The sequence below is a fragment of the Tachypleus tridentatus genome, chromosome 8 (assembly GCF_004210375.1).
Source record: "Tachypleus tridentatus isolate NWPU-2018 chromosome 8, ASM421037v1, whole genome shotgun sequence".
NCBI lineage: Eukaryota > Metazoa > Arthropoda > Merostomata > Xiphosura > Limulidae > Tachypleus > Tachypleus tridentatus.
The window spans coordinates 62,596,726-62,611,088 of NC_134832.1; the positions used below are offsets into that span (position 1 = coordinate 62,596,726).

Sequence of the window (14,363 nt, forward strand, 5' to 3'; positions counted from 1 at the left end):
CCAGACTATTATAGGCGACTTATTAAACATTATGGCATTATTGATATAAGGCAGTTCAGCAAGAATTCATGTATGAATACTTCTGTGACACATTAAACAGTAAATAAACCATTTATTAAGTATTACGTAACAATAACAGAAGACCAATCTTGGACAAAGGCTAAGGCTTAGGTCTATCGCGACAGTTTTTAAAACGTTGAATCCGTGAGGTCCAAACTGATGCAACAAGAAACGTTTTGAAGAGGTGATCCATGACTTAATGAAAACAGAAACACAGTATACAGTTAAATACTCGACTCAATCTGATCCGTTACGAGAGAGTCTGACGTGAACTGTTACTTGCCTTTTCGTTTTCCTGAGCGTAAAGTGGTTACCCGCCTGAGTCAGATAAAGCCCGGTGGGGCGTAGAGGAGCTGTGTAGTTCGCCTCTCACCGAGCTTTTCAGAAACACTTGCGAGGGCGACATATGTGTGACTGTGAAAGGTATTGTTAGCGTTTAATGCTGTTCGGTCAAACTGTGGACACTAATTAATAGGCCTTCACCGAATTTAACATATTAGTACTCTTATATACTGACAAATGATTTCAGGGGGTTGGGAGACGTGTGTCCAACAGGCAAACAACAGAATCACTTAGTTTGAAAGGTAAGTCAGTGTAAAAACAAAACAAAACTATGACGTCAGAGTTATTAATAATTATAATCGTATCTGAGTTCGAACCACGTGTAAACATTTGTAACAGTTACGTTTTAGATCGCCTACACACCCCTGCCGTTTCGAAATAGTTTCCAGGCAACAATTATGTAAGGTTCTGATGGAACACAAAAGTTTTGCCTGTTCAGTTTCACGCAAAGCTACACACAGATTATCCGCACAAGCCGTCTTTAATTTTGAAGTTAGAAAACAGAGGGAAGGCAGTTATTTAATACCGCTCCGTGCCATCTTTTAGACCATTTCTTTGCCAACTACTACTTGGAGCGTTACATTTTAATGTCCCTAGATCTGTAAAAACAAGCATTTTCAATGAAAGGACCCAAATCTGCTACCCTCACGTTACAAGTCGAGTACCCAAATAATTTCCAGGGCGTAAGAAATAAACCTTAGGCGCATTTTGAAGTGTATATCTAAGTGAAAACAGGGTAAGAGCTTTCAAAGTAGACTGCAATCCGACTTTCACCCTTGACCGCTGGGACTGACGTCATACAATATAGGTATCATCATTAGACAAACAAATACAGCAGGAGTTTAAACTATACTTCGGACCTAATGTGACATAAAACAAACAAATACAGCAGGAGTTTAACTATACGTCAGACCTAATGTGATATAAAACAAACAAATACAGCAGGAGTTTAAACTATACTTCAGACCTAATGTGACATAAAACAAACAAATACAGCAGGAGTTTAAACTATAATTCAGACCTAATGTGACATAAAACAAACAAATACAGCAGGAGTTTAAACTATAATTCAGACCTAATGTGACATACAATAAACAAATACAGCAGGAGTTTAAACTATACTTCAGACCTAATGTGACATAAAACAAACAAATACAGCAGGAGTTTAGACTATAATTCAGACAAATGATCGATAATAGCTTAATTTAACGTCTTATAAGAATCCATGAAATTAGAAAATTAGATATTAAGGGACATGACCAGCTGTTCACAATGAAAATTTGTGACAGGAATAACTTGTCCAGCTGTTAAAAATGGACAAATAAGAATCATATTAAGAAGGGCATGGCTGATTATTAATAAAGTTGTTAATAAAGAAACTTTGCTACTTAGATTAGGAGGTACCCAACCAGTTGTTAACAGAGGAGATTTACTATTTACAGTAATAGGGACTTGGCCAGTTTGTAATAATAAAGAGGCTCGGCATGGCCAGGTGGGTTAAGGCGTTCGACTCGTAACCCGATGTCGCGGTTTCTAATCCCCGTCGCACCAAATATGCTCGCCCTTTCAGCCGTGGGAGCGTTATAATGTTTCGATCAATCCCACTATTCGTTGGTAAAAGAGTAGCCCACGAGTTGGCGGTGGATGGTGATGACTAGCTGCTTTTCCTTAAGTCTTACACTGCTAAATTAGGGCCACAACAAATGCTAATGTTATATCATGTATTATCATTAACGGCGAATGAAACGTTGTACCATGTATGATAGTGTAGGACAAATGATAATGTATCATGATCAACATCAAATAATAATGCATTATGCCAACGTCAAATGTTAATGTATCATATATCATTATCAACATCAAATGATAATGTATCATGGTCAACGTCAAATGGTATATATGTGGTTAACGGCATCATGGTCAACATCAAATAAAATCATAATGTATATCATGTAACGTCACGATAACGTTGTGTCATGTATCATGGTTAACGACAGATGATAATGTTGTGTCATGTATCATGGTTAACGAAAAATTATAATGTTATATCATGTATCATGGTTAACGACAGGTGATAACGTTGTATATGTTAATACATGATAATGTATCATGGTTAACGAAAAATTATAATGTTATATCATGTATCATGGTTAACGACAGGTGATAACGTTGTGTCATGTATCATGGTTAACGACAGATGATAATGTTATATCATGTATCATGGTAATAAGACAATAAATAGTACTAGGCTTTTTGTATTTTCAAGTACTACATTTTTATTCGGTGTCTTAGATTACTTCCGAGAAGAACAGTGTATTACTGTATTTCAACTTCCCTATGTCCGTCCGCGCTGTGAGCTCTGATCATCAGCAATGGATATGGTGGACATAGTGTGTTCGAAATAGTGCTATATACTCTTCTTCTTAGAAAAAAACATATGCTTTGTCACCAAGAAGCGTTCACGCAATAATAATATAATTTTTGTTATATCTATATTCATGGGCTTGTGTGACTTTAAAACTTGATCTAACTTCACCAAAAACCGTGCTCTAATACCTTCTGGTTTCGCAAGAGATTATAACTATATTTAGCGTAACAGTTTTTCCATAAAGGAAAAGAAAAGAGTTCTATCTGCTTTTTCTAGATTTGAAAATGTATTTTATTTCACATGTCGCAAATTCACTGTTGAACCTTCGCCACTACTTGCAAGGTTTGTTTGTTGTTTAGAACGTTGTCACACTGAGGATGGGGAGCCCAGATCTGGATTTTAGCGTTCTAAGTCTGTTAACTTACCGTTGTTCTGCCAGGGGATTCTATTTGCGCTGTAGTTTTGAGATGTTTCCTGCCATCTCCAGTATGTCTAAAAGATGTCTATTGGTTAATACTGCCACGGCTGATCCTCTCTTATAACGAAACCTATGAACTGTTTAAAAAAAAAACCCTTATGAAATACATTATTAGTCATTATTTACCTATTGAATCTGGCAGCGTCTAATGGTTAGCATGTTGAATTACAGATCAAAGGTCCAAGCCTCGGGTTATGATATGCCGTTGAGCGCGTACCGGCTGTAGTAACCTTATGAATGTCACAATAAACTTCACTGTTTAATTAAAACAAGCAGCATAATTGATGACCACTGCTGGTTGGTTGCTTTACCTTTAATCAATAGTTCAGAATTAGAAAGGATCATGTCTGAACTTTAAAGGCCTTTGACCCGAGTATTACACAGGGTAATGATCCAGTAGAAAATAACAGATCCATTCAGTTATTACAAATATAACACAGTTTTTTTAGCTTACTGAGCTTTCCTGACTAACTGCTATGTTTCTGAGAATTAACCAATCAACGAACTTCACATAATAGTATTAGAATCGTAAACTGAACCGCAGAAAATCTAAATAAGGCAACTTATCGGTTAATAACATAAATATTTGCTGTCAATTAGACTGTGAAATGTTTTAAAAGTATACAAAAGGTAGAGCAAAAGTTACCATACAGTTGGTACAACACTTGTCTACGGATTTACAACACTAAAAATCAGGGGTTCGATTCTCCTCGGTGGACTCAGCAGATAGCCCAAGATGGCTTTGCTATAAGAAAATACACCAACACATCATACAGTAAATACAGTTAATATTATACTATTAGTACTAAGACAATACTACAACAACAATCCAAACAAATTCGAGTATTATTTGTTTTAGAGTTAAACTTTATAAATTAATCAATATTTCAAATAAAATTACTGTATAATTACTTTTGTCTCACCCTGTACAATACCATAAAATTAAACATAATAACAATTATGTTAAGATCTAAAACGATTTCATTCTGTCAGATACGTAAATAAGTTTGTTAGAAGTTACCACGTTATAAACTTTTATAAATACTTTCGATGTTGGCTCCGGGGGTGTCGTCTGAGAAAAGCAGTCAATCTGCAGGCCATAACAAGTTCTCGCTATTGATAATGACGGATTAACACGGACATCAGAAGAGGATTAACTAAATGTCGTTAGTACAACTCCGCTGACCTCTTAGATCCTGTTAAAATAAGATATCACGAGATTAAGTGAAAAAATTGTTCTAATGCTTTATGAATATATTTATTAAACAGCAGTAATTCAGAAAACAATAAGCGAACGTAAAATATCGTGAAAAGTAAAAACGTATAATTTTATTTACAACTAAAATAAACCACTCTTAAGTGATAAATATTTCACCAAATTATAATAATAGTTTTCACCATCAGACTTATACCTATTGTTTGTTTTAAGAACTCGCACTAAAGGTCTGATTTTAATTTTACACGGAAAATGAGTAACTACAGTATTTTTAAATATAACATTTAAGTCTTCAAAGTGCCTGTAAAGGTGGTTTCTCAGCAGAGTTTTTAATGTCAATATGTCGTCTTCTCAAAACTAACAGAATATTCGACTCTTTTTCATCAAATACTTACACAATAATATAATATTTACACAATAATATAACACTTACACAATAATATAACACTTACACAATAATATAATACTTACACAACAATATAACACTTACACAATAATATAGTACTTACACAATAATATAATACTTACACAATAATATAACACTTACACAATAATATAGTACTTACACAATAATATAATACTTACACAATAATATAACACTTACACAATAATATAGTACTTACACAATAATATAATACTTACACAATAATATAACACTTACACAATAATATAATACTTACACAATAATATAACACTTACACAATAATATAATACTTATACAATAATATAATACTTATACAATAATATAATACTTACACAATAATATAACACTTACACAATAATATAATACTTACACAACAATATAACACTTACACAATAATATAATACTTACACAATAATATAACACTTACACAATAATATAATACTTACACAATAATATAATACTTATACAATAATATAATACTTGTTAGGCAAGATCAGTAGAAACAAAAATAATACTTATTTATTTCATTATTATTTTCAATAGATATATGTTTCACTTCTGTTTTCCATGGACGGTTATTAGTGATTTACTGGTACTAAAACTATGAAAGGATCTCTGTTTTACCCGCCTATCTTCACAAACTAATTTATAAGTCATAACAACACCTTATCTTTAAATGCAAAGTATTACCTTTAATGCCAAACAAATTTTTATCCAAATAAACATCTTGCAGTAGAAGATGTGATTTCTCACCGTTGAAAAAGACAATACGATAAAGCACTCAAACAACTCACAGGTAGAAAACTGTTTGACAAAGTTAAGGACAAAGCTATATCGTACTTACATATACTATCATAATAAGCTTATAAAAGGCGTCAAGAAATTTCATTTACTAATATAACCACTGTTTCATGGCCAAACTATATGAAGATAGACTGCCAGAGTCTTTGTTAAAGAGAAAGCGGTATGTAAGCACCAGAAATAGTGGGGTTCCCTTATTGTTCCTGTTTTCTACTGCACCAAACGGCTAAGGCAAAGTTAGACTTATCAGTTGAACCACGTGGCGCAGGTACTGCGCTTCGCAGGCCGCCGCAGATAAGGCTCTGAAGAGGCAACGAGTTTGGTGTGTGGCCGGAAATGTTGGGTTGTTAGATGACGCTTCGTTATCGCTGTGCCTTCGCTACCTAAAACTTACGGTGTGCTCATTTCCGTAAACTGCCTCTTCCCACTAAAGTAATTCACGGAGGTTTGAGGTTGGCTGTTTGGAGTCTATTTTTCTTGACGATAAACCAGTTTGAATAACTGTTAATGTACAAAACAAAATGTACTATGTATAACTAACCAGTTCACAATTTGTGAGTCACTCTACGATAAAATACTGGTTTAATCTTCTTTCTTTGTTTATAAAATATTTGAAAATAAAATTTGTGGAGTTTTTCGAGACAGTCTTCAAGACAGACAAACTTAGACTTTTGAAATTATGCAATGGAATATTCACAAACGATATTGTCTTAAATTAAAAGCTTAGAAATAACGTTTCTTCTTATTGTTAACTTCAATTTAATGAAATTACTTTATCTAAAGAAGAAGTGAACCGAAACGTTGGATAAAGCATGGACCTAATGTTGTCTATAGTGACTAAATAAGTTTTGGATTTTAATGCTTATTAAGTTTTAAATAGAAACCTGGAAAATTCCTAAAATGTTATTAGCCAATGACAGGAAACTATCGCATACTTTTTCTTATCAGAAATAATTTGGATAATGTTTATTTCATGTTGACTGCTGGAAGTTATGAGGATATCAGGCGTAACGGTAGTGGTGTTTTGTCTTATAATAACTAAACACAGTACAATATTTTATAAGCATCGATTATTTTGTTTAGATTGAGGCATTTCTGAACCATATTTCCTCGTGTCCCCCGCTAGAACAGTGGTAAGTCTTCCGATTTACAACGCTAAAATCAGGGGTTCGATTCCTCTCGGTGGAAACAGCAGACAACCTGTTATGGCTTTACTATAAGAAAAACACACCCATGTTACAGCGAAAGCAATGTGATGATAAATAAACATTACCCAAATTTCAGTAACGTTGCAAACGGTCTAATAGTGAGACGGCCTTTAGTGTTATATTTGGCTCAAATTTCGTTGGTTTTTTTTACCCCTCTTGAGAATTCTTGTCTATTTTTATTCTATGTCTTATATTTTGAAATATCGTATTTCACTCGGTGCTGAGCCTTCCTTACACTTCAACATGGAGTCAGAAACAGCATTAAACATGGATTCTTCAAAGCAATTTCAGTCTATACGTAGGTTTGTATTTTACCTTCCAAACCCCTTATCATTCATATGCTATAAAAGTAATTACTGTCTTCGAACTTTTGCTAAAACAACACTATGTAGAGGCTGCATTCTCTCACCTGATTGGGTTAAATACCTAATTATTTATGTACCTAGTTATTCGAGTAGTACTAAAATATCTTTCGACAGATAAATATAGTAAGATCACTAAGTTTCAAAGCGCTGACACGAATTTCGTTTCACTTCAAAATACCTAATTTGTACGTTCATTTTGTACAAGTCCAGCATGGCCAGGTGGTCAAGGCACTCTACTCGTTATCCGAGGGTTGCGGGTTCGAATCTCTGTCACACCAAACATGCTCGCCCTTTCAGCCGTGGGGACGACATGATGTTTCGATCAATCCCACTATTCGTTGGTGAAAGAGTAGCCCAAGAGTTGGCGGTGGGTGGTGGTGATGACTAACTGCCATCCCTCTAGTCTTACACTGCTAAATTAGGGACGGCTAGCGCAGATAGTCCTAGTGTAGCTTTGCGCACAATTTAAAACACAAAACAAATATTTTTGTAGAATAAGATATAGTGTGGGTTTACTTAAGACGAATTTAATAAATTTATTTTACGACCTCAACAACTGGGTTGAAAAGATATCTTCCTATCTACGTGAAAATGTTAACTCTTGGGTAGGATCTTATTCTGAGGTGCGACTTGACTTGAAATGTGTGGTTAGAATTTTAATCTCAACAGTAATGTAAAATATGGCGCTTGTTTATTTAAGGTTCAAAAGGACTATCCAAGCCTATTTCCCTTGATTTATAACAACTCCAGAAACGTCTACCTTATGACTGCACACAGGGAATAGCTACGACCCACTCGAATGAATGACTTAGATAACGAAACGCGACACCTTTGTGAGGCTACGTTATTAGCTGGGGGAGAAATCCCCGAGTCGTTTCATGCGTTAAGCCGGGCTGAAAACTAGCTTCACCGGCGACGAAAGCCTCGCTGTCCCGCTAGAGTGATCACTGAAGTCACGGCGTCAGGTAACGACGGTTTAGGTCGTTCATCACAAACTCAACAACCAGTCTCTTGGGGCTAAATTCTAGGTTGAAATTGCTGGTCAAAATTAGCTCCAATTTTTCAGATATAGAGAAGCGAGGATTACTTGAAAGTATATATTTATTATGTTGTGCTATGTAAAACAGATGTGGAATTTTGAAACGACCCTCACTAATCCGTATCATATTTCAATTTTATTTAAGCGGATAAGGAAATGTGTTGTGATCGACGTGTGTACAATCCAAGGTACAAACTGCCAAATAATATAAACACACCTACGTGTGTGGGTGTTTCAGTGTACGTACATGTGTGTTTGTGTACGTACTGAAGATATGAACATTTGTCACCTTATCTCTCAATACATATATCATCATATTCTATTTTTTTTCTCCTTTTTTCATGAGAGAATCACCACAGCCGTACTGAGGTGTACAAACACTAAGAACCCTGGTTATCACCCGGCAACAGGCAACGAATCACAACCGGCAAAAGCCGTTGAAGCGACGCCGCATGAACGCCTAATACTGGAATATTCGTTTGTTGTTTAGTAAAGACGAATTTCTTTTAACACGTTATACAATAGGGTATAATAGAAATTGAACTACCGCGAGATATTTATTAAACTTAGACTGATTTTGACTCATAGTGAAATCAGGTATTGATCTAAGGATGTGTATGAAAAGTGGCTTACGTGAATAAAAGTAGTTTAGCAAGTTAAATGAAATATATCTTAATGAAAGAAAGAGTTCAAACAACACGATTAACTGGAAAATAAAAAGAAAGAAGTAACAACCCTTATCGGAGCGTCAATACTATTGATTCAGAGAGCAAATCGGTGAAACAAGACATCTCTAACTCTTGGATTTTCATATTGAACGTTCTCGTTTATTGTTTTTTTGTTTTGAGATTTGAAATGTTTGAAATATTAAAAGAGATTTTGCTTGCAGTTCTGTAATTTTTTGTTAACATAATTCATTAGCTTGAGGTTTGTTTGTTTCAGAATTTTGCACAGAACTACACAAGTAGTCGTCTTTAGGAATGAAACAATAACCCCCATATCTTAGGCTACTCGTGCTAATAGAACAGTAAAATTTCACCCTTTCTTTTATAACCCACCCACGGTCCCAATGTTGAGTATAAGTTTATATACAAAATGGTTCACTTACCATGAATCTTGGAGCAGGTTAATCACTAGGTCACCCCAGTCGCCCGGTATGGCCAGATAGTTAAGACACTCTTCTTGTAATCCGAGGGTTGCGGATTCGAATCCCCATCACACCAAACATGCTCGCCCTTTCAGCCGTGGGGGCGTTATAAAGTGATGGTCAATCCCACTATTCATTGATAAAACAGTAGCCCAAGAGTTAGCGGTGAATTGTGATGACTAGCTGCCTTCCCTCTTGTCTCACACTGCAAAATTAGGGACGGCTAGCGCAGGTAGCCCTCGAATAGCTTTGCGCGAAATTCAAAACAAACCAAACAACATCCAGTCATGAAGTGGCTCGTGCTTTTATAACATTAGAAAAAAACATTTCAACGGGTTTAGATATGATAATATAAATTATAACAAAACTCTTCTTAGTTACTAACTTCTGAAAAATACTTATTTATGAAACTTAAGCACTTTGAGTATCACATTGCGACACTTGGCACTTCTACACTAATCAATCAAGTTAAGTGTGAGAGCTAATAACCCTTAAAATCGAATTTTGATACTGTCATGTATAACTTATTTCCTGTTGTGGAACTCTGAGCTTAACAGCAAACACATATTAGTGAAATAATTAACTACCTAACACTTGGTTTTATTTTTTATAGCATTGTACAAAATAAAAGCACAGAATAAATCATTTCGTTGATACAGCCAGTTTGATTACTCAAATGAAACGTTCCGGTAAAAGAAAACAACTTTTTTCCGTGTAAATAGCTTTCTTTTATTATTTACCTCAACGGAAATCAAATGTTTTCTAGTAAATTTTATATTTCTTTTATCTCAGTCTTTTATATATCTGGTACTCATTTAAAAGAATTTGAATTTGTTTCAAAAGCTATGTTATTTTTTTTCAATGTCTGATTACTTTAAAAAAGAAACGTAAACTGTAGAAAGGACCAACATTCTAAAAACAAAGAAACGTAAACTGTAGAAAGGACCAACATTCTAAAAACAAAGAAACGTAAACTGTAGAAAGGACCAACATTCTAAAAACCTTTCCCATGGAACAAGAAGTTATAAATAACTATTTATTATGCCTTAACCACCTCGTCATGCCTGGACAATACTTAAACTAGATTATATTGTTATTATTTCTGAACTTGATTGTTATTAAAGTAAGTTACTTTAAAGGATACGTAAAGAAACGACAAATATTTACTTTTTTATCATTTAACTCCAATAATAGGTTCATGTGTTATGTAAATTATATTTCTTTGAGTTAAACGGTATCTAAAATTAAACAGATTAAACAGTTAAATTTTAACTTTAACACATCGTAATTATTAAAAATAATTTTTGGTTATTAACATATTTCCCTGATAATCCTCATATCGTGCAGTAAAAAATGAGCTCTAAAGACAGATTTATTTTAAAGCTGTTAATTAATTTCACATCTAACCCCCCCATTGACATGGCAGTATGTGGTGGGCAGAGCACAGATAGCCTATCGTGTAGCTTGTTTTTTATCTCCAAACAATCACTTCAATTCTCTAATTGTACAAACTAGACCTCCGTATTATGAAATATATTTTCAACTGAAAATAATATATATAATATAATTTCATTAAATTAAGTTCTTAACAATAATTTTAAAAGTGCAGTGACAGCCTTTTAACAGTTTAATAAAGAATAGTATTCCACAAATAATCAGTGATGTCGAGAAACCCACTTGTTGAGAAATATATATGAAAAAACGGCTCGTTTGGGTTGAGAAAATATTTTACGTCGAAGAGCGAACAACGTTTCGACCTTCTTTGGTCATCGTCAGGTTCACAAAGAAAGAAGGAGGTAATTGGCCGGAAGCTGACAACATGTTTGGAAGGGGTTGTGTAACTAAGAATCGGAATGTAGAGGGCGGTGTTAGATGTTTGAATATATAATTTTATTTTATTATATTTAACATAGGTATGAAGGCGTTCCTTTATATTGGTTTATTTTGGGTTTAAGACATCACTGAGTACACAAATGTTGTGTGTTTTCTTGTAGCAAAGCCACACTGGACTATCTGCTGAGTACACAAATTTTGTGTGTTTTCTTGTGGCAAGCCACACTGGACTATCTGCTGAGTACACAAATGTTGTGTGTTTTCTTGTAGCAAAGCCACACTGGACTATCTGCTGAGTACACAAATGTTGTGTGTTTTCTTGTGGCAAGCCACACTGAACTATCTGCTAGGTATCCAAAGTTGTGTGTTTTCTTGTAGCAAAGCCACACTGGACTATCTGCTGAGTACACAAATGTTGTGAGTTTTCTTGTAGCAAAGCCACACTGGACTATCTGCTGAGTACACAAATGTTGTGTGTTTTCTTGTGGCAAGCCACACTGGACTATCTGCTGAGTACACAAATGTTATGTGTTTTCTTGTGGCAAGCCACACTGGTCTATCGTCTGAGTACACTAATGTTGTGTGTTTTCTTGTAGCAAAGCCACACTGGACTATCTGCTGAGTACACAAATGTTGTGTGTTTTCTTGTGGCAAGCCACACTGAACTATCTGCTGAGTACACAAATGTTGTGTGTTTTCTTGTGGCAAGCCACACTGGACTATCTGCTGAGTACACAAATGTTGTGTGTTTTCTTGTAGCAAAGCCACACTGGACTATCTGCTGAGTACACAAATGTTGTGTGTTTTCTTGTGGCAAGCCACACTGGACTATCTGCTAGGTATCCAAAGTTGTGTGTTTTCTTGTAGCAAAGCCACACTGGACTATCTGCTGAGTACACAAATGTTGTGAGTTTTCTTGTAGCAAAGCCACACTGGACTATCTGCTGAGTACACAAATGTTGTGTGTTTTCTTGTAGCAAGCCACACTGGACTATCTGCTGAGTACACAAATGTTATGTGTTTTCTTGTGGCAAGCCACACTGGACTATCTGCTGAGTACACAAATGTTGTGTGTTTTCTTGTAGCAAGCCACACTGGACTATCTGCTGAGTACACAAATGTTGTGTGTTTTCTTGTGGCAAACCACACTGGACTATCTGCTGAGTACACAAATGTTGTGTGTTTTCTTGTAGCAAAGCCACACTGGACTATCTGCTGAGTACACAAATGTTGTGTGTTTTCTTGTGGCAAGCCACACTGGACTATCTGCTGAGTACACAAATGTTGTGTGTTTTCTTGTAACAAGCCACACTGAACTATCTGCTGAGTACACAAATGTTGTGTGTTTTCTTGTGGCAAGCCACACTGAACTATCTGCTGAGTACACAAATGTTGTGTGTTTTCTTGTGGCAAGCCACACTGGACTATCTGCTGAGTACACAAATGTTGTGTGTTTTCTTGTGGCAAGCCACACTGGACTATGTGCTGAGTACACAAATGTTGTGTGTTTTCTTGTAGCAAAGCCACACTGGACTATCTGCTGAGTACGCAAATGTTGTGTGTTTTCTTGTGGCAAACCACACTAGACTATCTGCTAGGTACACAAATGTTGTGTGTTTTCTTGTAGCAAAGCCACACTGGACTATCTGCTGAGTACACAAATGTTGTGTGTTTTCTTGTGGCAAGCCACACTAGACTATCTGCTAGGTACACAAATGTTGTGTGTTTTCTTGTCGCAAGCCACACTGAACTATTTGCTGAGTAGACAAATGTTGTGTGTTTTTTTGTGGCAAGCCACACTGGACTATGTGCTGAGTACACAAATGTTGTGTGATCATAAAGTTCACAAGCCCGGCATGGCCAGGTGATAAAGGCGCTCGAATTGTAATATGAGGGTCACTGGCGCGAATCCCCGTCGCCCCAAAACATGCTCGCCTTTTCAGCCGTGAGGGCGTTATAATGTCACAATCAATCCCGCTATTCGTTGGTAAAAGAGTTGCCCAAGAGTTGGCAGTGGGTGGTGATGACTAGCTGCCCCCCATCTAGTCTTACCCTGGTAAATGAGGGACAACTAGCACAGATAACCCACGTGTAGCTTTGCGCGAAATTGAAAAAACAAATAATTAAAGTTCACGTTTTTTAAACGCTTATTTTTATCCTAATTCTGTCTTACTTACAAAGATAATCCTTCCTCTATAAAACAAATTTACATATATTATGTATTTGATGTATTCCGCTCTTCAATATCAAATGTTATGGTCGTCATTTATTTCATTAAAGTGCCATGAAAATGTTATTTTATCTAAATACTGTTTAAGGTATGAATTAAACAGAAACAAATATCCAAATTACCCTTATTATCAGACGTGCAGAATGTTTTACTTACTTTCTGTTAAACAGTAAGTTGATATTGATGTAAAACGACTTAACTGAGAATTTTAATAACTTGTTTTTCAGATCTTCTTCCTGTATCTAATGATGGGTATGACGTCACTGAAAAGTTTCTTTTGCACGTGGTTCAGATTCTTCTGGATTTTCTAAAAAAGTCCAATGACCGGAGTACCAAAGTTCTGGATTTTCACCAACCCCAACAACTTAGAGAATTTCTGGACATGGAAATTCCAGACGACCCTCAACCTCTAGATCAACTTTTGGTTGATTGTAGGGACAGCCTTAAGTATCAAGTCAAAACAGGTATTCATACATAGTCTTAGTTTAATAATAGTTACTTATTGTTTATAGCTAACATCTAGTATTTTCTATGAGATTGTAGTAATACAATATCAGTATTAACGGGTTGTGCCTTATGTACCCGTGATATACAGAATATGAGAAATGTATTAGTGCGTTGTTTGTGTATTTAATACCTTATGCATTGGTTAATGTACAAAGTATAACAAGTGGATATTGGTGGGTTGTTTATCAAAATAAACACGTATTAATTAGGTGGAGCGTGTTACTAATTTATTAATTAAAAGTTAATTGGTGTAATTAATATCTGATATGCTGGTAGAGCGGAATAATTTAAGTTTAATCTTCTATATGCTAGTTATCAAACTCATAATTCTAAGCTTGAACTGGC

General features: G+C 35.4%; 1 protein-coding gene across 1 annotated transcript in view; it reads left to right on the top strand.

The window, feature by feature from the left end:
• LOC143222508 (glutamate decarboxylase-like) overlaps window positions 1-14,363 on the top strand; it is an 81,003-nt gene that overhangs the window by 11,977 nt on the left and 54,663 nt on the right. Inside the window, exon 2 of the mRNA XM_076449110.1 lies at window positions 13,739-13,975. Coding sequence (XP_076305225.1) covers window positions 13,739-13,975 — 237 coding nt within the window. The remainder of the gene's footprint in view (window positions 1-13,738; window positions 13,976-14,363) is intronic.